Source organism: Notamacropus eugenii, chromosome 7 (assembly GCF_028372415.1).
Source record: "Notamacropus eugenii isolate mMacEug1 chromosome 7, mMacEug1.pri_v2, whole genome shotgun sequence".
Classification (NCBI taxonomy): domain Eukaryota; kingdom Metazoa; phylum Chordata; class Mammalia; order Diprotodontia; family Macropodidae; genus Notamacropus; species Notamacropus eugenii.
Window position 1 is genome coordinate 34,424,884 of NC_092878.1, and position 22,982 is coordinate 34,447,865.

The window sequence follows — 22,982 nt, forward strand, 5'->3', positions numbered from 1 at the left end:
GAGAACCAGATGTGGAATCAGGAAGATCTGAGTTCAAATGTGACCTTAGATACTAGCTGTGTGACCAGCGCAAGCCACTTCACCCCAAATGCCTCCAAACAATAACAACAAACCCCACAAAAACCAAGTGTGTCCTCGTTACCTTTCTTTGATATTTTTTGGTATTTGGCCAAGTAGTACTAGCATAGCTGGGTTATAAGTTATGTGTGCTTTAGTGGTATTGGGGGGCATTGTTCCAAATTGCTTTCCTTAGTGGCTGTGCCAATCCATAGCTGCAACAATACATCTTTTTTCTCCGATGTTTGTTTTCCCCAAAAATTTATTTCCTCACCAATATTTGTCATTATGCTTTTTTGGGTTATCTTTGCCAATTTGAGAGGTAATGAAATGAAACCTCAGAGTTACTTTAATCTGCATTTCTTTAATTATTAGTGATCTAGGACAATTTATATGTCTGTTACTAGCTTGTATTTATTCCTTTAATACTTTCTGTTCATGTATTTTTGATCCTTTAATAAGGGAGAGAAAACCTCTTATTCTTATAAATCTGAGTTCCTTATATGAGACTTTCATTGGAGAAATCTGATAAATTTTTTTTTTTTTGCCGGTTAATTGTTCCCCTTCTAACCTTAGCTGTAATGGTTTTGTTTATGCAAAAAAAAAAAAAATTTAGGTAATTAAAACTGTCCGTTTTGTCTTCTCTCTACCCCTCAAATGGTCACGGACTCTTCCCCTAGCTATAGACATGATTTCTTCTTTGCTTTCCTAAGAAGTTTATGATGTCATCCTTTAATATCTAAGTGATATATCCATTTGGCGCTTATCATGGTATATGTTTTGAGGTACTGGTCTAAACCTAATTTCTACCAGAATACTTTCTAGTTTTTCCAGCAATTTTTGTCACGTCGTGAGTATTCACCCCAGCAGCTAAGAGTCTTTGGGTTTATAAAACACTAGGTTACTATGCTCATTTGCTTCCATGTGTTGTTTAAGACAGTCTGTTTCAGTGATTCACTTATTTCTTAACCAATGCCAAACAGTTCTGATTACTGCTTTGTGCAGTTTGGGATATGCTACTCATAGGGCCCCTTCTGATCCAATTTAAAAAATAATTTTCACTTGAGATTACCTTTTGTTGCTCCAAATGCATTTCATTATTTTTCATTGTTTTGTAAAGAATTATTTTGGTGGCTTGGTTGGTTTAGCACTGAATAAATTCATTTAGGTAGTATTATCATTTTTATTATATTGCTTCAGCCTACTCATTACCAATAATTATTCCTCATATTATTTAGATGCTTATTTACATAAGGAGTATTTTTTAAAACAATTTTGAAAAATTTAAGAACTCTGATAAATGCAATGAACAACAAGGATTACAGCGGACAACTGATGAGGCATTCTACCCATTTCCTGAGAGAGAAGATAGATTCAAGATGCAGAATGAGACATACATTTTTGGACATGACTGTTGTGGCAATTTCTTTTGCTTGATTATTTATATTAGTTATAAAGGTTTTGTCTTTATTTTTTCCCAAGGGAGAGGAAAAGGGAAAAAGGCAAGAAAATAAGTGCTTGTTAATTGAAAAATAAAACTAAATAAATTTTTAAAAATATAGTCGTATTCATATAGTTCCTATGTATCTTGGTAGGTAGCCTCCCTAGTTATTTTTTGTGTTACTTTGAAAGGGATTTTTCTTCCTAGCTCTTCCTGTTGGGTTTTGTTAGTAATATACAAAAATGCTGGTGATTTATGTTGATTTATTTTATATCCTGCAACTTTAAGTTATTGTTTCAATTTTTTTTCTTTTTACTGTCTAGGGCTCTAGGTAAATCATTTTATCTGCAAAAGTGACAATTTTGTTTTCTCTTTGATTATGCTTAATCCCACAACTTTTCTATTTTATTATTATACTTCTAGAACTTTACCAATTAATACTGGTGACAACAGACATCCCTGATTTTTTTTGAAAGGTCTAGTTATTATTATTACTTATTACAAATCTGCTAGCTAGTTACTACATTAAGGAAAGGTCTTTCTTTTGATTATTCCTAGTTTTTTGTTTCTTTTTTAAAGTAGAAATGAGTATCGCATTTTGGCAAAAACTTTCTTCATCTACTGATAGAATATGATTTTTTTTTCTTGATGGCCTATCACGTTGACAGTTTCCCTAATATTCAATCAACCCTCATTTATAGGATAAATCCATCCTGGTCATAGTGTATAATTTTTTTTAATGTTTCTGTGATATCTTGGCTAATATTTTTTTAAAAACTGTCAATATTCGGGAAGGATTTAGAGTATAGTTTTCCTTCTGTGCTTTGACTCTCCAACCATATATATATTAAAAAAGAAATTTGGTAGGATCTTTCTTTTCCCATTTTGCAAACAATTGATGTAACGTTAGCACTAACTGTTCTTTGTATGTTGGATAGAATTTGCCTGTAAATCCATCTGGGTGCCTGTCTTTTTCTTTTGGGAGTTCATCTGTGGCTTATTCATTTTCTTTTCATGAGTCTTGGTTATTTAAATCCTATTTCTAGTTCAGTTTACCTGGCCATTTTATATTTTTGTAAATATTCATCAACTTCATTTAGGTTGTCAATTTTCCTGACATATAGTCAGGTAAAATAGTTTATTTCTTTTGAATTCATTGTGAATTCTTATTAGTAATTGATTTTCTTTTTTTTTTTTAACTGTTAGCTACTGATTTGTCCATTTTATTTTTTTCTTAAAAAAAAAATTACAATTTCTTTTTGCTTTCAATTTTAACTTTTTCTTTGATTTTCAGATTTCCTATTTTGTAGTTTAATTTCATTTAAAAATTTGCTGGTTTCTCCAATACATGATGCCAGTTAGCTGATGAGATGCTGGTATGAACTGCACAGGTGATCTCAAGGGAAAGGTGGGAGAGTGGCTCTTCAGCATGGGCTGAAGTGGGATTCTCCTGACTCAATTTTCCCACTGACACCTGGCAGTCTTTAAGCCTGACTGAATGCAAGTGGATAATCTAATCCTGCCTGGAACTGACATGAAGTTGGGGTGATATTGTATCCCTGCAATGTCCTTACTACTGGTGGCAATTTCCTATAGTCAAAAGGTTTGTAAGCTTAATACCAGATCTATTCAATTATAGATTATGGGTAGGGGAACATCCGAGGTTGTCTAAAATTAAGCTATTAGGCATAGGACTTTTTAGACCAACAACAATAAGTTAGGGTCCTTTAATTCTTAGTAATACTGTGGAGACAATCAGGTCAAGAACTTGTGAAGTTAGCAACATAAATATTATTTGTGTCTCAGTTGGTTAATGTTTAAAAAAAAAATTTCTTTTTTGGTCCATATTGTAAATGCTTTAAAAAGAAGTATCACCTGACCAAAAGTTGGAATTGCTTTATCTGTTATAAACTGTGTTAAAAATAAATTTGTTAGTTTTCTAGTTGGTTTCAACTACAAGTCATGTCATCATCTTGATGTCATGGTCCTCTTCGAGAACAAAGGACAAATACAACCTGTGAGTACTAGCGCCTCTCCTCTCTTCTCTCCTCTGGTGTTCTGCCCAGAGGAAGGTAAACTCCATGGCTAAAAGTTGCTTTTTTCCTTTGGGTTTACTAGCTACATTTCTTGCTCAAAGATCAAGTCTTAAACCCAACTCACTCTGGAGCTTATAGATATAGACTTGTTAGTCCCCATCCACCTAGCACAGAGTGAATGTAATACGTAAATAGTAACTGTTTCTCTTGTGCCCAGAAACCCTTAAGGTCTTCGCCTCCCAGTTTGATTTTTTCTTTTTTTTTTTTTTTTGATTAAAGAGGCCATCCCTTGAAGTAACTTAAAGAAGCCTATTCATTGAATGGGTGTATCTCACTCAAAGTGAGAATGTGATGTCTTAGCCTGAAAGGGCCAGGGTCTCCCATTGCATCCTGGGTCATCTGCAGTTGTTCTGATGAATTTCAAGCCACTGGACCCAGACGGCTCAGGAGAAGACAGTGAAGTTGGAGACCTTGCACAGCCCTCCCTCCCTCAAATCAAAGTCAACTGCAAGTCATGTCATCATCTTGATGTCATGGTCCTCTTTGAAAACGAAGGACAAACACAACAACAGCAACATATCTTTTGTTGATGAATGTATTTGGAGATGTAAACTATCCCACAAATGGTGGCATGCTGTCCCACTGGTGTCATTATCCTTAATTAATATCTAATATTTCTATGATTTGTTCTTTTATCCACCAATTCTTTATGATTAGATTATTTTAATCTCCAATTGTTTAAATATTTTCCTCAATAGCCCTTTATTAAATATTTTTATTTCACTGTGATAATTAAATGTGTTTAATATTTCCTTTCCTCTTTTGTTTGGCAGTGGATAGAGTGCTGGGCTTGGAGTCAGGAAAACCCAAGTTCAAATCCAGCCTCAGACATTTACTAGTTATGTAATCCTAGGCAAGTCACTTTACTTTTGCCTCAGTTTCCTCAACTGTAAAATGGGGATAATAATGGCACCTACCTCACAGGGTTGTGCTGAGGACTAAATGAAATAATATTTGTAAAGTGCACAGCACAGTGTCTGGCACAGTAGGTGCTACATAAATGCTACTATTATTTTTATTATTTTTATGCCCTTATAAATGGTCAGTTTTGTAAAGAAGTCACATACAACTGAGATAAATGTACATTCCTTTCTATTTCCATTCAGTAACTGGCTGAGATCTATCATTGCTTAACTTTTAAAAAGTTCTATTCAGGTTCTTCTCTTTTCTAGTTTGCATTTTTAAAATAATATATCCCCCAATTACATGGAAAAACAAATTTTTAACATTTAAAAAATTTGAGCTCCAAATTTTCTCCCTTCTTCTATCTCCACCCTCCCTGAGATGGTAAGCAATCTGATATCAGTAATACGTACATACATAATTATGTAAAACATATTTCCATATCAGCCACTTTGTGGAAGAAAACTTAAAAAAATAAAAAAGTGAAAAATAGTACGCTTTGATCTGTATCAGACTCTATCAGTTCTTTCTTTAGATGTAGATAGCGTATTTCATCATAAGTGCTTTGAATGTCCTGCTCATCATTTCTTATAGCACAATAGTATACCATTACAATTACATACTACAACTTGTTCAGCCATTCCCACCACAAAAAAGTTATTGTAAATATTTTTGTACAAATAGGTCCCTTTCTCCCACATTTTTTTGGATCTCTTTAGGATACAGATCTAGGAGTGGAATAACCTTAACCCTAAATGTGCTGGATCAGAGGTATGGAAAGTTTTATAGCTCTTTGGGTATAGTTCTAAACTGCTCTCCAGAATGGTTTGATCAGTTCACAACTCCACCAACAATGCATTAGTGCCTCAGTTTTCCCACATCCCCGCCAATATTTATCATTTTCTTTTTCTGTCATATTGGCCAATCTGATAGGTGTGAGGAGGTACCTCAGAATTGTTTTAATTTATATTTCTCTAATCATTGATTTAGAGCATTTTTTTTTTCACATGACTACAGATAGCTTTGATTTCCTTGTCTGAAAACTGCCTGTTCATATACTTTGACAATTTATCAATTGGGGATGCTTATAAATTTGACTCTCAGTTCTCTGTATATCTGAGAAATGAGGCCTTTATTGGAGATATTTGCTATAAAATTTCCCCCTAGTTTTCTGCTTTCCTTCTAGTTTTGGTTGTACTGGTTTTGTTTGTGCAAAACCTTTAAAATTTAATAAAAACAAAATTATCCATTGTATATTTCGTAATTCTCTTTATCTCCTGTTTGCCCTAAATTCTCCCCTTACTGATAGGTCTGACAGGTTAACCATTCTGAGCTCCCTAATTTGTTTATGGTATCGCCTTTTACATCAACTCATGTTTCGACCATATCTTAGTAAATGATGTGAGATGTTGTTCAGTAACCAGATTCTGCCATATTGTTTTCCAGTTTTCCCAGAAGTTCTGGCCAAATAATGAGTTTCTGTCCCCAAAGCTTAGATCTTCAGGTTTATCAAATACTAAATTACTATGTTCACTTACTACAATATATTTTGTACCTAACCTATTACACTGATGCACTACCCTATTTCTTAGCCAGTATGAGATTGCTTTGGTGATTATTGCTTTATAATAAAGTTTGAGATTTGGTACTTTCCTACTTATTTTTGTTAGCTTTAGCTACCTCTGAAAGGACTACACTGAGGTCCCCAATAATTATAGTTTTGAACTTATTACTCATTTAGCTTTTCCTTTTAGCAATCTGGATACCATGGCTTTTGATGCATATATGTTAAGTACCGAGATAAGTTTATTGTTCATGGTACTTTTAAGTAAAATGTAGTTTCCCTATTTATGTCTTTTATTTGAGTCTATTTTAGCTCTGATCTTGTCTACAAGACTGCTACAGAGCTTTTTTGAGTTTACCTGAAGCATAACAGATCCTACTGCTATATTTTATTTTAATTGTGTGAATCTTTTTTAAAGTGTGTTTCTTATGAACAAGTATATTTTTGGATTCTGCTTTCTAATTCATTTTGCCATTCTATTATTACTGTTAGGAAAGAATAATACTTAATATTTATATAGTGCCATTTGATCCTCATAATAATTCTGTTGAGAAAAATGCTATTATGATTTCCATGATACTTTGAGGATACTTTATGGTAATTCTTTTCCTGTTTGTCCTATACCTTTCTCTTCACAAAGAAGAGGGTAGTGAATGAGAAGTGTCTCAGCACTAGTGTTCTATGTTTGATATAATTTGCAGCCCCTCTCATTTTTCTTATCTTTTTCTTTTTCATATCCAACCCAAAAGTTCTTACCCCTATTTCCTTCTATTTTAAATCCCTCCACCCAACCTAGAATTTATTTTGCTTATGACTATTCCCTCCCTTGTAGAGCTAAGTGGCACAGTAGGCATGGAGTCAGGAAGACCTGAATTTAAATCTAGCCTGTGTGATCCTGGGCAAGTCACTTAACTCTGTTTGCCTCAATTTCCTCCTCCATAAAATGAGCTGGAGAAGGAAATGGCAAATCACTCCAGTATCTTTGTCAAGAAAATCCAAAATGGGGTCACAAGGGACTGAGAATGACTGATTCCTTCCATCAATGCTCTTCCTACTCCTCTTTATCCTCTCCCATTTCCCTTCTGCTTTCCTACTGAATTGAATATATTTCTACACCAGATTTTTGTATGTAATTTCATATGTGTGTGTATTTTATCATTCTTTGAACAATTCAAATGAAAATGACACTTAAATGATGCCAGTTTCCTCCTCATCCCTTCCTTTTGGTATAGTATTCTACCTGCACACCTAAATTATATGAGATAATTCTTCCCCTGTTCCTCTTTTCTTGTCCTTCTATATTCCTTTTACTTTCCCTTTCCTTGAAAATTAATAAAGTACAACAAAATGATTCTCAGGACCTCTGTCTTATTTAATTCCCTCTATGTTTCCTGATGATATTTAGGGTTCTGTGGGGACATTTGTATCTTATCCCCCTCTTAGAATCGAACTATTTCATTCTTCTGTAGTCTTGTCTCTCTTGTTTGCTTAATCATAATTTGCCCTTTTATGTTTCTCTTGACTCCTGTGTTTGCTTTTCAAAGTTATCTACTCAACTCTGGTCTTTTTCATTAGGAATGTTTAGAAGTCCTTTATTTCATGCACAGGCTTATGTGTATTTCAGCTGAGTAAGTTATTTGTGGTTGTCAGCCTATATCTTTTGACTTTTGGAATATCATATTCCAAACTTTTCACTCCTTTAGAGTGGTGGCTGCCAAATCATGTGTGATCCTGACTCTGACTCTTCAACACCTGAATTCTTTTTTTTTTCCTGCTGTTGCAGTATTTATTCTTTGACCTAAAGGACCTAGACTTTGGCTATGATGTTTCTTGGAATTTTCATTTTGGGGTTTCTTTCAGGAAGTGATGCACTATTTCAATGTTCACTTTGCTTTGTGGTTCTCAAAGAAGTTAGAATAATTAGTGATTTCTTAAATATGATATCTAGACAGGCCTTCTGAAACTCCACTCACAAAGCAAGCCTAAAGTTTGGTTTGTTCGCTTTTTTTTTTTTTTGCCTGAACCCAAACCAGGCTTAGGAACCTATAAACCTGAGAGTCTAGGTAGGCAGTGACCATAGTTAACATTCATCCATTCCTTTGCCTATTGGCTGAATCCAGGTTTCTGCTCTGGGGTCATAACAACAAAACTATATATTCACTCTTGGTCTGTATTTCCAGCCCTAGTTACTTGCTAGTGGGCTGAACTCCTTGGATTTACCAATCACTACTCAACTCTGATGTTCTTTCTCAATCTTTGTCTAAGCAGTTGTGAGAAAGAGCTGAGTTGTCCTTCTTCCTCCTACTCTGTTATCTTTGCTGTTCTCCCAAATTACTTTTCAGAATGGTCAGATCAATTCATAGCTCCCCCAACAGAGTCTGTCTTTCTACAGCTTCTCCAACACTGATTATTCTGATCTTTTGTCACTTCTGCCAGTTTCTTGGATGTGAGCTAAAAGTTCCAAGTTGTTTTTAATATGCATTTATTTCTACTGTTGTTAGTGATCTGGAGTATCCTTTCAACAGGATTGCTAATAGTAATTCTTTTTTTGGGTAATGATTTGTTCATATCCTTTGACCACTTATTGCTCAAGAAATGGTTTTTGGTCATATATTTCTGCTAGCTGATTTATTAGATATCAGCTCTTTATCAGATGTTTGTTACAAAGGTTTCTCCTCCAGTTTCTCCCCCTTTTCCCTTCTCCCAGTTACACTAGTTTTATACATACAAAAGCATTTCAATTTAATGTAATCAAAATTGTTTATTTAGTATTGTGTAACTACTTTTATTCCTTTTTTGCTTAATTGTTCACACTCTCACCATAGCTATTAAAGGTACCCGACCCGGTTCTTTTTTATATCTTTAATATTCAGTTCACATATGCATTTTCAGTTTATTTTGCGATTTTATTTCTATTTCTAATTTCTGCCAGAATTCTTTCCAATATTCCCAGAAACTCTAATCAAATGGAGAGTTCTCTCCTGGATAATTTATTTTTTCAAAATGATTGAAGACTGGGTTAATTTGATTATTTCTGATTCCTCCTAATTGTCTCTTCTTTTAACAAAAAGATCACACTGTAAACTTTAAGTGAATATAGTCTTGAGAATTGAAAGAGTATTCTTGATTTCCTGGATAAAAAAAGTACATACAGGTACTTACAATTTAATTTTAATCATTAAGCTTAATAAAATATCCAAAAATCAAAACCTATTTACCTTGAATCAAATCTTTGGCTTCCTGGGATACATTCTTCCAGGCTTCTCCTTCGAAAGAGAAATCACCTTTTTTAATTTTTTTCATGATTTCTACTGCACTGGTACATGTTAAACTTTTGTCATGAGACTGGAATGGAACCTGTCCTGACAGCATTGTATACTATAAGAGAAAAAGAAAGAATGTTAAATTAAGATCACAGAATGATTTTGAAGGTACTACTGATAATATCTAAGGATACAACTGATAATGGTGACGATTTTATTAATGCAAATTACTATTCAAGTATTAACAAATAGCATCACTGCATTTAACAAATTTTATTTACAGATTCCTGAGAATCCCTCACATTGACAGAGTTTGGTAGTTTCTTTTCTTGTTTTCTTCTTGCTTTTGCTTGTCTTTCCTTTCTTTATGTTCTTGATCATATTTCTGAATTCTTACATATCTTCACTGAAAATTAAAACAAAATTTATCATAAAAATTTTCTTTAAAAGTGAAATAGCTGGTTAACAAAGTGACACTACATTTTAGAGCTAGAAGGCCCTTCACAAGTTATCTAGTTCAATCCCTTAATTTTCAGATGAGAAAACTGAGGACTTAAGAAATCATATTTAATACAATGCCTCCACACAGTCACCAAAGTGATTTTCCTGTGGTACAGGTTTGACCATATCACCCTCCCCCACTCAAAAAATCCAGTGACTCCTATGAATTGTTCGATGAAATGTAAATTGTTTGGCATTTAAAGCTCTTTATAACCTGATCTCCTCCTACTTCTCCTGCCTCATTACATGATCACATCTTACATACTTTGTTCAATCCAACAGGCCTCCCTGCTCTTCTTTCACACATCATCCTCCATCTCCTACCTTCATGTCTTTGCACCCGGCACATTCTTCTTCCTCCCCTCTACCCTTTGGGATGCCAGGTTCCCTTCAGGACTCAGCTTCAGCACCGCCTCTGGCATGAGTTTTTTCTGTTCCAGCTACTTAGTGCTTTTCCCCAGGTTATTTTGCATCTTTTGTTTTGTTTGTGTTTTATATTTACCAATGTATGTTTATGTTGTCTGCCCAATTATAATTTTAATTTGTAAAGGTAGAGACCGTTCTGTTTTTGTCTCTGTGATCTTGGTGTCTACATAGTACCTAGATGTAGCAAGTACTTAAGAAAGCTAGTTGATCAAATTGATCATTTACTTTATTATTTAGAATTGACAGTGATTATGTTATATAGAATACATGTATTGTGGTATGCATAATATAGTATTTCTGTGTTTATTATATACAATAATTTATATGTTTTTAATACTGATAAGATACTGACCAAGTACAAGTAGTGAGTAGCAGAGCAAAGATTCAAGCTTAGGTCCTTTGTTTCCAAAAGCAATGCTCATTCCATGGCGATACAATACAATACAATACACTGTTGGGACTGGAAGTTCAAATCCGTGTGGACAGTCTCGGGCAGGTAAAAGTGGGACTTCTAAATCTTAGAGTCTTACGAGGCCCTCCATGAACAGCGGGGGTTCGAGAAGGTCAGACCGAGCTAGCTCGGCTAGCTCGGGTATTTCCGCCTCTCCCCTGGAGATACCTGATGGGTGGAGTCTCCCTGCCCTCGAGGTCGTCCCGGATTGGAGCACACCTAGTTACCTAACAGCACGGTATTGAGATGCAAACTGTGTGGCTGAAGATTAAGTAGGATTGAGGAAGCCTAAAAGCTCTTAGCACGTGTGGAGCCAAAGAGAAAAGTAGGGCTCCGCTTCTTTTCTTTTCTCTCTCCCCTCCCCCTCTCTCCCCGCTTGTACTTCTACTTCCAATCCCTTAAGCTTAGCCTCCTTAGGAAATCTCCCCCTCTTCCTCCTAAGAAAGAAGAACCCCCCCTGCACTTGTAACCGAAACCCTGTAATAAAGCTCAACCCCTGTTTGACTCTGGAACGTCCTTTCTCTCATACGTGCATCCAGCGTGGCCAGCCGAAGACCTCGGGAGGTGAGGTAAGAAAGACTCGGGTAGCCCAATACAGGCCTCTAGGCTTGGCAATACACTGCCTTGGGTCTCTTTTTATGTGAATTTATCTTTTCTCGTCAACTAGATTCTAAATTCCTTAAAAGCAAAGACAACGTCTTATCCTTTTGCTTCCTGATCCACATTTTACAGTTTACACAGTGTAGGCATTCAAAAATACTTATTAGTCACTCATTCTCTACAGGAAACAATAACTCACATGTCAAAGTAGTTCAAGAGCAGGTACATTTAGAATGCCCCAGGATAGACATCTAAAAGTCCATACAAAAAATTCCACCTTCATGTAGAGCAAGACATTGCCTTCTGGTTCCACTTCAGGAACCACTATCATTTGCAGAGAAGAATGGCTATTTTAAATGTCATGTGTACTATACTGAATCATGGACTAATAAATTGAAAAGGATCCTTAAGAGTTCCTTTTGGACCCAACCCTTAAATGGAGTCATTTAAAAAGAACCAAAACTCTAAGGGAAGCCCTTTCCAAATGAGCTCTAAGTTCAGACATTGGGCCAGACACTTAGTGGTACAGAACTGAAAGTTGTTTTTTTTTTGTTTTTTTTTTTTTTAACAGCCTGTGGCTCTTTAGAGCTATATCCAGCTGCCAGAGCTGGCGTACCTCACTAGAGGATTCGTTCTGTACACACTAAAAAATCTCCACACAACTAGGCTTGTCCGTCTCATCCTAACAGATTTTTCCACGTGTTCCTTCCTACTTTCTTTTTCCAAGTTTAGGTAAAAGAACTGAGACGAGGCAAGAGTTTCTTTTTTTTTTTCCAGGTTAAATAAAGCACAGAGCAGGAACATTTTGATGTGGGTGAGTTTATTTTGTTTCCAAGTGCATGTTAACATTTATTGCCTTTTTTCTAGGGTCTATATCAAATTCTCATAGGCATTAGTGTTCAATGAGACTTTTCAATTTTATTATTTGTTGTTTTCTTTCCCATGGCAACAGGATATACTTTATAGACAACTTTCTGCTCTATGTCTTCAAATCATGCTTCTTCCCTCAAACTATTACAAAAATTCTTGCTCACAAAACCTTCCCTAGTAATATGTCCATTTGTTTATATGTACTCTGTCTTCTACAGTAAAGTATTCCTCAATCATCCATTAGAGAAAAGTAAACACAATAAGTGAACAGAATTTATTAATAATCAGCTATGTGATAAGCACTGCACTAAACACTATAGACCTAAAAGAAAAGCAAAAGATTGTCCTTGCCTGCAAGGAACTCACAATCTAATGGAAGAGAAAACATGCAAACAACTATGTTCGAGCAAGATATATACAGGATAAAATGGAGATAATTTCAGTGAGAAGGCATTATTAGCATTAAGGAAGACTGAGAAAGGCTTCTTGTAGAAGATAGGATTTAAGCTAAGACTCAAAGGAAGCCAGAGAAGCCTGGAGACAGATAAGGAGAGAGAATATTCTAGGCATGGGGAGAGATGGTAAACATGCATAGTCAGGAGATAAAAGTGTCAAGGAAAAAACAGCAAGGAGGCCAGTGTCACTAGATCATAAAGTAAGTATGCTATAAGAAGACTGGAAAGCTAAGAAGAGGCCAGGTTATCAAGGTCTTTAAAAGTCAAACAAAGGATTTTATATTTGGCTCTAGAGGTAACAGGCAGCCATGAGAATTTGCTGAATTGAGTGTGTGTGTAATATAGTCAGACCTTTACTTTAGCAAGTATACTTTGGCAGCTGAGTGCAGGACTGGAGTAGGAAGACTAGAGGCAGGGAAACCGACAACAAAACAATTGCAAGTGTGTAGGCATGAGGTGAGGAGCGTGGATCTGTACTAGAACGGTAGCTGTTTCAGAGAAGAGACGGGCATATCTGATAGATATTGCAACGTAAAAACAAAAGAAATTGGTAAAAAATTGGGTAGAGGTGTGTGTGTGTGTGTGTGTGTGTGTGTGTGTGTGTGTGTGTGTGTGTGTGTGTGTGTGACAGAGTGAGTGAGGAACTGAAGATGACACCTAAGTTGTAACCCTGGGTGACTGGGACGAAGGTATAGCCCTGATAGTAATAGGAAAGTTAGGGAAAGATGAGTTCAGTTCTTGATGTGGTGAGTTTAAGATGTTTATGAGACATTTAGTTTGAGATGTCCAAGAGGTAGTTGGAGATATAAGACTAGAAGTCGAGAGACAGGTTGGTGATAAATAGAACTGAGGATCACCTGCAGAGATACCAGTAGCTAGCAAAGGACAACCTTGTTGAAGATCCAGGGCAAAAAAAAGGGGGGCAGTCAGAGAGTTAGAAAGAGAACCAGAGAGTTAGAAGAGAACAGCATAACAAAAACATAGAGAAAAAAAGAATATGAAGGATAACAGAGTTACTGACAGTACCAAAACTGCAGAATGATCAGGAAGGATGAGGACTGAGAAAAGGTCATTAGATTTGGCAACTGAACAATCGCTGGTAACTTTAGAGATAGCAGTTTTAGTTTAATTATGATGTTTGGTAATAAAATGCAATAAAAACATCAATAAAAGTATCGAGATTTTACGTTTGAAATGTAAGAGAATGAACATGCTCATATTAAATGTATCTGTTTAGGCATGTTAGAAAAATAGGAAGGGTAAGCATATGCATGCCATTTAAAATTTCCTTACCTTCCCAACTGAGATGACTGTATCTTACGCCACTAAATCATTAAAGACCTATCCTTATACAACAACAATCTTAAGTAGACTAAAAGATTTTTTAAAAAGTTTTTTTTTTAAATTATGATTTGAGAAAGAAGACCCACTGCTAGGTTTAGTATTAAGAGATGAAAAATAAAATGCATGAATTCCTGTTTTTCTTCTATCTGCTCTATCACAGAGAATGATTTTTCAATTTGGAAGGCTATAATAAACTTTGTGATACAGTAGAGTGAGCACTAGATGAGGAGTTAAGAGATTTGTGTGTGAGTATTAATCAAGACTCAGTCAATAACTGTCTGTGAGACACAAGATCAATCACTTCTCTGGTTTTCAACTTCTTTGCATTTAAAATGAGGCTGCATAAGATAGTCTTCATGGTTTTTAACAGCATTCAGTTTTACAATTCTAAGAAACAGAAGGTGAATATCAAAACATAAGAACAATCTCCCAAATCACTATCAATAAGAGAAATAAAAAATTTAAGAACTCTGAGGTCCTACCTCACAATAATCAGATGGACAAAAATGATAAAAAGTGAAAAATTAAATTTTTAGAAAGACTGTGAGAAGATAGGCATGCAGTTAATAAATCTATAAATTGGGTCAACCCAAATTAGATTTCTGGAAAACAATTTGAAACAATGCCCCCAAAGTCATTAAACTACATATGTTCTTTGATCTAACAATACTACCATTTGGTAAATATCCCAAAGAGGTCAAAAGACAAAAGGGAAAGGGCCATAAATACAAATATATTTATAGGAACATTTTTATATGCAACATTTATTTATGTAAAAATTTAAATTAAACTATAATTAAATTTAAATATATGTAAACATACAATTATATACAACAGAGAACTTGAAAACTAAGTGGGTGTCCAACTGAGGTACGATTAAAGAAACTGTAGATATGACTGTGATGGAACATCCTTATTCCAGAAGAAATGATGAACACAACAAATTCAAAGAAACCTGAAAAGCCTTGTATGAACTTACATATACTGAAAGCAGAATCAGAACAATTTATGCAATGATCACAGTAATGCAAAGGAAAAAGAATCAAAAGTTTTGATCAACATAGTAGACCAAACATAGCTTCAGAAGACTGAAGATAAATAATGTTTCCCACTTCTTGGCAGAAAGATGATGAATTAGAAATGTGTAATGAGGCACACATTTTCAGACATGGCATGATGATCTGCATTGTCTGACTATATTAACTTGTTACTATTTGCGGGGAGGGGACAAAGGGAAGGAGAACTGAGTTAATGGGTAGTTAAAGAGATTTTAAAAATAGAACATAACCATTTTTAAATTTGCAGAAGAAAAAATATCAGAAGAGCACACAAATGGGACAGTCCTGTTAGAACCTTTTAAAATTTAGTACACACAAAAAAGTAAACTATATAACAAATTCATGGTTTTGTATATAATTCTAATTTGTTCTTCATATACTGACATGTCTGTTGATGACAGTTCATAATAAAAAATAAAATAGTAAAAAATACTAAAAGATCTAATAAATACTAATATCTAATCTAATCTAATAAAATACTAAAAATCTAACAGTTTAAAATAAGTTCAAGTCTTCAAGCTCAGACATATTCATCCCAGAATACTGGAAGAACTTGTGATTGTGAAAGAGCTATCTATAAGAAATTATGGAGAAGAGGAAAAGTAGCAGAAAAGTAGGTCAGAAAATGTCCTGCTTTTCAAAAGAAGACTAGGTGAATTCTGATAACTACAAATGGGCAGTCTTGACTCAGGTCCTCAGCAAAATTAATGAACAGATTATAAGCAGATGGCTTGTGAGGACCTAGTAAATAATGAGTACTAAAAAGATCATCATGAGTTTACTAAAAAGTAATGCCAATTTCACTTTCTTTTTTGATAACATCATTGGACTTACAGCTTTATAGACATAATATCTTGATTTCAACAAGACATTCAACAAAATCTCTCATGATCTCTCTGTGAAAATGTAAAAATGTGAGTAAGGATGACAAAAGAGTTATGCTTTTTCCTTGGTCTTGTCAAGTTTAACACTTTCATCAGTAACTTAAAGGAAATAACAGAAGATGTGTCTAACAAATCTGAAAATGACAAAGCTGGAAGATATGCTCATCAAATCTGAAAATGGTAGAAATTTGGGAAATATAGCTAATGGGATAAATGACATATTAAAAATTTTCCCAGAATGAGACAAAATCAATAACATGAAATTTGAATCATGATAAATGGAAAATGTTCAACTTAGCATAATAAAAATCAATTTTACTAGATAAGGCAGATAATTGAATTAATGCCACTTTTTTGCTCAAGATCAGGACAAATATGACCTGACATCTGAAACTGGATATCTGAGACATCTTAAACTCAACATATCCAGAACTCATTATTTCTTTCCTCAAATAGTCCATTCTTCCAAACTTCCCTATATCTGTCAGAAGTACCACAATCTTTTCAGTCTCCTGCTTCATAGACTTGAAACTGAAAGGATTCCTCACTCTTCCTCAGTCCTCATATGCAACCAACTGCCAAATCTTGTTGTTTTTATATTAATATCTCTCACATCTGATTTCTCTCCACTCACATGGCTTTCACCTTCATTCAGTCTCTCATCACCTCTTGACTAGATTAATGCAAAGACTTCTCAAAGATCTTCCTGCCTTAAGTCTTTCACCACTTTTATCTATCATACTTATTGCTGCCAAAGTAATTTTCCTTATTGCATCTAGGATAAAATATGAACTCTATTTAGTTCTTACTTTTCCACTATCACTAAGCATTATTGTCCCCTTACACTTTGAGATTCAGCCGAACTTGTCTTCTCTCTGCTCCTCATACATGACACCATAGCTCTTTGTCTCCATGCCTTTGTAATCCATTTCAGAATCTTCTCTTCCTTTAAGACATTTTCTGTACGAAGGCTTTCCTGACCAACTCAAGTACTAATGTCTTCCCTTCCAAAATCTCTTATATTTAAATAATTCAGGTTTTAAAAAATGTTCACTTAACAAAGTCTGTTTTCTCTTTCTTCCACAGACCTCCCCCAAATTATAAGAAAAAGAAATCCCTAGTAAGAAATATGCCTATTCAATCAAAACAAATTGACACATCAGAAATATCTCAAAAATGTTTCATTCTGCACCTGAATTCATCACTTTTATCAGGATATGGGTAGCAAGTTTCATCATTTGTTCTCTGGAATATTAAGGGGTTATTGCATTTACCAGAGTTTTTAAGTTTTTAAAAAGTGTTTTTTTAAAACAATATTGTAATTACGTAAAAAATGCTCTCTACATTCTGTTAACTTGACTGCATCTATTCACGAAAGTCTTTTCAGGTTTCACCAAAACCATTTCTTTCTCTTAAGGTACAAGAGTATTCTATCATATTTATGTAGACTATTTTGTTCAGCTATTCTCCAAATGACGGGCATCCCTTTAGTTTCCACTACTTTGCCACTACAAAAAGATCTGCTATACATACTGTCGCAAAAATGAGTCCTTTTCCTTGCACTATTTTGGTTTTTGCCCTAGTAGTAGCATAGCTGGATCAAAGAATATGCATAATGACTTTTGGGGCAAAGCTACAAATTGCTTGGTGGTGCCAATTTACAGCTTCACAAACAGTGTATTAATGTTTCTAGCTTCCCACAGTCCTTCCAACAACTGTCATTTTCCACTTTGCCAATCTTATGGGTGTGAGATGGGCCTTAGAGTGTCTTCAATTTTAATTTCTCTAATTATTAGTAACAATATATTTTTTCATATAGCAGCTCAGATTATTCCTTTTAAAACTGCTTATTCACATCCTTTGACTATATGTATATATTTATATATAGTCCTTTTTCTCCTCTCTCAATTATATATGTATACATATAAACATACATACATATATGTTTGTTTTCTATTTTGATTAATTTGAATCAGTTCATTATACATGATGGAAATGAGAATCTTACTACAGAAATTTGCTGAAAATCCTTTCCAGTAGTTGTCAATTTTACTTCTAATTTTAGCTGTATAGGTTTTGTTTTGCAAAAAACCTTTTAGTTTTATGCAATCAAAGTTGTCTGTTTTATTTTATACTTCTCTCAGGGTTATCTTTTATTTGGGCACAAATTTTCCTCATCCGTAGATTTGAAAGGTAATTCCTTCCTTGCTGCATTTATGATGTCACCCTTTATGTCCAAATCCTCTATCTATCTGGAGATTATCTTGACATTTGGTCTGAGAGGTTAGTCTCAACCTAATTTCTGCCAGACATCTGACTACTTTTCCAAGAAGTTTTTGTGCTATATTACTTAGTTTCAATTAGTCTTTAATCTTAAAAAATAGCTCTTCATTGAACATTATTTTTATTGCGTTTTATTTTATTGTGTTGAATACTTCTGCTTTTTTATATTTGCAAGGCTTTTTTTTTTTTTACACATCCTAATACATGGTCAATTTTTGTAAAAGTGACACACGCGCAACTGAGAAATATATAAGTTCCTTTATATTCCCATTCAATGATTGCCACATTTCAGAGAGCTAACTTTTCTAAAATTATATTCCAGTTCTTAACTTCATTGTTCTTTTATTAGATTGTTTATTTCTGAAAGGGACACACTGAAGTTGGCAACTATTCTAATTTTACTATTTCTCCTTGTTACTTAACTTTTTCTTTAGATGGTATGTAATTTTATACATATATATTAAATGTATGTTATTATGTTTTTATATATCACTATATTAACATTTATATATATTAAATATGTTAATTTTTATAGTATCTTTTATCATAATGTAGCTTCCCTCTCTATATTTTGATAGCATCTATTTATGCTATTGTCTGAGATCACGACTGCTACAGAAGCTTTTTTTATTTTAAAAACATTTTATTGTTTTAATCAGCAAATATCTATCTTCTTGCCCTTCCCTTCCCCACTCCACCCTCTACCCCTAATTAGGAAATAATGGATAACAAGCCCATTACAAATACGTTTAGGCCAGAGGCTGCTTTTGGGACTCCCAGACAACAGTTGGATGGTAAGGGTTTTGAACAACTGGTCAGAAGGAGATTATAGGAGTCTCTCTGCTAGCACTGAAGTAGGACTCTATTGCTTTGCCCACACTTGGATCTGGGTCCCAGTCTTTGGTAGCAGTTTCAGGGTGAGGATGAGCACTAGCACAGGAGAGCTTGTGGCAGCAGTGGAGGAGAGACCCTCACAGTTCCAGGACAGAAAAGAGTGCTTGTGGTCACACACAGAACAGAGAACAGACCAGGAAAGTAGAAAATACATCTCCTTAGGTCATACCACTTTGGAAGAACTGGAAATTTACAGGTCCTTAGAAGTATCTTTGAAAACTGCTGCACAAAACCCCTGAAGCTTGGGACAGTTCACCTTCCATCCTGGAAGTAGAGTTCTACTTTAACAAACAGTTCAAAGTCTCATAATAGACTGGAAAATGAGCAAAAACAAAGGGAAAAAAAACCCTCTGACTATAGAAAATTATTATGGTGACAAGGAAGATCAAAGTATATACTCAGAGGAAGAAAGCAGAGTCAAAGCTCCTACAATCCAAAGCCTCCAAGAAAAACTGAATTGGTCTCAGGCCATGAAAGGGTTCAAAAAGGATTTTGAAAATCAAATAAGGGAAGTGGAGGAAAAACCAGGAGGAGAAATAAGAGTGATGCAAGAAGATCATAAGAAAAAGTCGAAGGCTTGGTGGAGACACAAAAAAATGAAGAAAATAACACCTTAAAAAACAGACTAGGAGAAACAACAAAAGAAGTTTAAAAAGCCAATAAAGAGAAGAATGCCTTAAAAAATAGAATTGGCCAAATGAAAAAGGAAGTCCAAAAGCTCATTAAGGAAAACAATTCCTTACAAATCAGAATGGAGCAAATGTAAAACCAATGACTTTATGAGAAACCAAGGAGCAATAAAACAAAGCCAAAAGAATGAAAAAAATAGAAGACAATGTGAAATATCTCCTTGGAAAAAAAACTGACCTGGAAAATAGATATGAGAGATTAATTTAAAAATTATGGGGACTACCTGAAAGCCATGATCAAAAAATGCCAAGATATCATCTTTCAAGAGATTATCAGGGAAAACTACCCTGGTGTTCTAGAACCAAAGGGTAAAGTAGAAATTGAAATAATCCACCAATCACCTCCTGAAAGAGATCCCAAAATGGAAACTGATAGGAATATCATAGCCAAATTAGAGAGTACCCAGGTCAAAGAGAAAATATTGTAAGCAGCTAGAAAGAAATAATTTAAGTACAGTGGAACCATGGTCAGGATAACACAAGGTTTAGCAGCTTTGACATTAAAGGATCAAAGGGCTTGGAATATGATACTCTAGAGGTAAAAGGAGATAGGATTACAAACCAAGAATCACCTACCCAGCACAACTGAGTATTATCCTTCAGGGGAAAAATAGACATTCGATGAGACAGACTATTTTCAAGTATTCTTGATGAAAAGACTAGAAGTGAATAGAAAATCTGATTTTTAAATACAAGACTCAGAAAAGCATAAAAAGGTAAAAAGGAAAGGGAAATCATAACAGACTTAAGGTTAAACTGTTTAAATTCCTACATCAGAAGATGATATTTGTAACTCATAAGACCTTTCTCATTATTAGGGTAGTTAGAAGCATATATATATAGACACAGGGCACAGGTGTAAGTTGAATATGAAGTGACGATATCTAAAAAATAAAATTTGGATGTGAGAGAGGAATGTACTGGGAGAAAGAGAAAGGGACAGGTAGAATGAGGTAAATTATCTCACATAATAGAAGCAATAAAAGCTTTGACAGTGGAGGGGAAGAGGGGGTATGTTAGAAGGAATGAGTGAACCTTACCCTTATCAGAATTGGCTCAAAGAGGGAATAATATACACAGGAAATGGGGTATGGAAGTCTATCTTACCCTACAGAAAAGTAGAAGGGAAAAAGGATAAGGAGGAGTGATATAAGGGAGGGCAGATTGGGGGAAGGGGTATTCAGGAACAAAACACTTTTGAGGAGGGACAGAGTGAAAGGAGAGAGAGAACGGAATAAGTGAAGGTAGAGAGAATAGGATGGAGGAAAATACAGTTAGCAATAGTAACTGTGAAAAAAATTTTTGAAGCAAGTTTCTCTGATAAAGGCTTCATTTCTCTAACATACAGAGCTGAGTCAAATTTATAAAAATAAGAGCCATTTCCCAATTGAGATAAAGGTGAGCACTAGGATAGCACAGCTTGTGGCAGCAGGGGAGGAGGGACCCAGTGCATATTTATTTTGGAGGTTTTGCACGCAGAAGCCTTGACTTTTAGATCTTCCTCTGAAGACCTAAATTGTTCCTCCTCATCTGAAAGGATGGAAGAAAATACCTGCTCACCAAGAAAGTAATCTTCTATTGTCTTATTCTTTTTCCCCTTTTTGGGCATTTTCCCAGCCAGTTATTTGAATTTTGAGTTCTTTGTCAGGGCCAAGATTCAGATCAGGGGCTCAATTCCCCCAGGTGCTTTAGGTGGAGGTCTCCCAGGGCTGCCACTCAGGGCTGAGACTCAGATCAGCTGCTCAATTCCACCAGGGACTCTAGGTGGAGGGCTTCAAAAATGAAAGCTCCCACTGCAGTGGCTGTGGGTCCAAATCATGCTCCCCTGTCCTGGGTGAAGGAGCCCTCTCACTAACCTTTGAAATTGTTTGTGGGTTGAGCAATCTGGGAACAGGTGCTGTCGGCGGCTCCCTGAAGTCTATTCAGGGTCCTGTTCCTGTCATGTGGGGCTGCGCTCCATGCTTCCTGAGCTGCGCTGCATGTACTCTGAGCTCAATTTAAAGTTATTTCAAGGAAAACCGGGAAGAGCTCAGGTAACTTCCTGTCTTGTCTCTACCATCTTCACTCTGCCTCATGTGTATTTTCCTCCAACCTATTTGATTATACTTTTTCTTCCTTCTGTCCCACTTTATTTTCTTCTCCATGTAGTACAATAATTTAAGTGATTGTAATTAATGAAATTTGAGTCCACTTAACATAGAAAAAATAGAAGCTAATATTGTGTTTTTCAAAATGAGTAGATTTCTGATTTTGTAAGCTTCAAACCATAAGTGTTGAAATGATAAAGTAGCTCTACAAAAATAATACAATTAAGGCTTAATACTGCTTAAATACAAAATACTTACAACTTCATCGATGTGGATGCTCCCTCTAACAATACAGACTGCAACTCTCCATATCTTAGTACAGTTTTAATAGCTGCTTTGTTCCACCTACGTTCCAAATATTTATTGCATGGTGAAAAATTTTCTGGTAATGAATCTTTTTAAATTATATAGACCACAGCTGGGACTACCCTTGAAGTCTTTCTAGGTTAGTAAGCCCTGTCAGAATATGGAGTCTATTTTAGCATGGCCTTCAAGAGCCAAGGTTACCTCCATGCTATGATTTTCAAGAACCAAGGCTACTTCTATGCTATAAGAAATCAGTCGAGACAACTTAAATAATATAGTAATTGGAAATAGTCTCTTCCCACTCTGCATGTCTTTAATGCATTCTAATTTATACTACATTTATATGAGCGTATGTTTTATCTTTACTACTAGATGGTAAGCTCCTTGAAAATAGGGGCCATGTCTTATTTATATTGACATTTCCCAAAGGGTCTTGTATGTGTGAGAGGTACTTAATAAATGTCTTCTGAATGAAAGAATGATGATAGGAAATGGCATCAGTAGACAATAACATATTGAGCATATATTGCTTATACAGCCCATTGTTCTGTTTCCTAAAGTGGCACCAAACATTTCGTGACACTAGGATTGCTACATGCCATGAAATATACCTAATAGTACCTTACACATTACTAATTCTTCTTAAAAATTTATAATAAATCATTGATTAATTTGAATAACTAATTCTTGGATTTATTTTTTTGGGTTGTACAGCCTCTCAGGACAGAAATTTTCTACCATTTTATGATTTTAATGAAAGACTAAATAATCCTATCTCTACTATCCTACTTTCACATTATACAAAACACA

At 35.0% G+C, this 22,982-nt stretch overlaps 1 protein-coding gene across 7 annotated transcripts in view; it reads right to left on the reverse strand.

Moving 5' to 3' along the window:
- Window positions 1-22,982, reverse strand: part of RPS6KA5 (ribosomal protein S6 kinase A5) — a 197,534-nt gene that overhangs the window by 18,785 nt on the left and 155,767 nt on the right. For 4 of the 7 annotated variants that reach the window (XM_072624959.1, XM_072624958.1, XM_072624963.1 and 1 more), the window contains one exon: window positions 9,280-9,439. In XM_072624959.1, the coding sequence (XP_072481060.1) occupies window positions 9,280-9,439 (160 nt within the window). Of the gene's footprint in view, window positions 1-7,384; window positions 9,193-9,279; window positions 9,440-9,633; window positions 22,212-22,982 lie in introns of those variants that run through there. The other 3 variants (XM_072624960.1, XR_011970710.1, XM_072624961.1) reach the window with 3 other exon arrangements.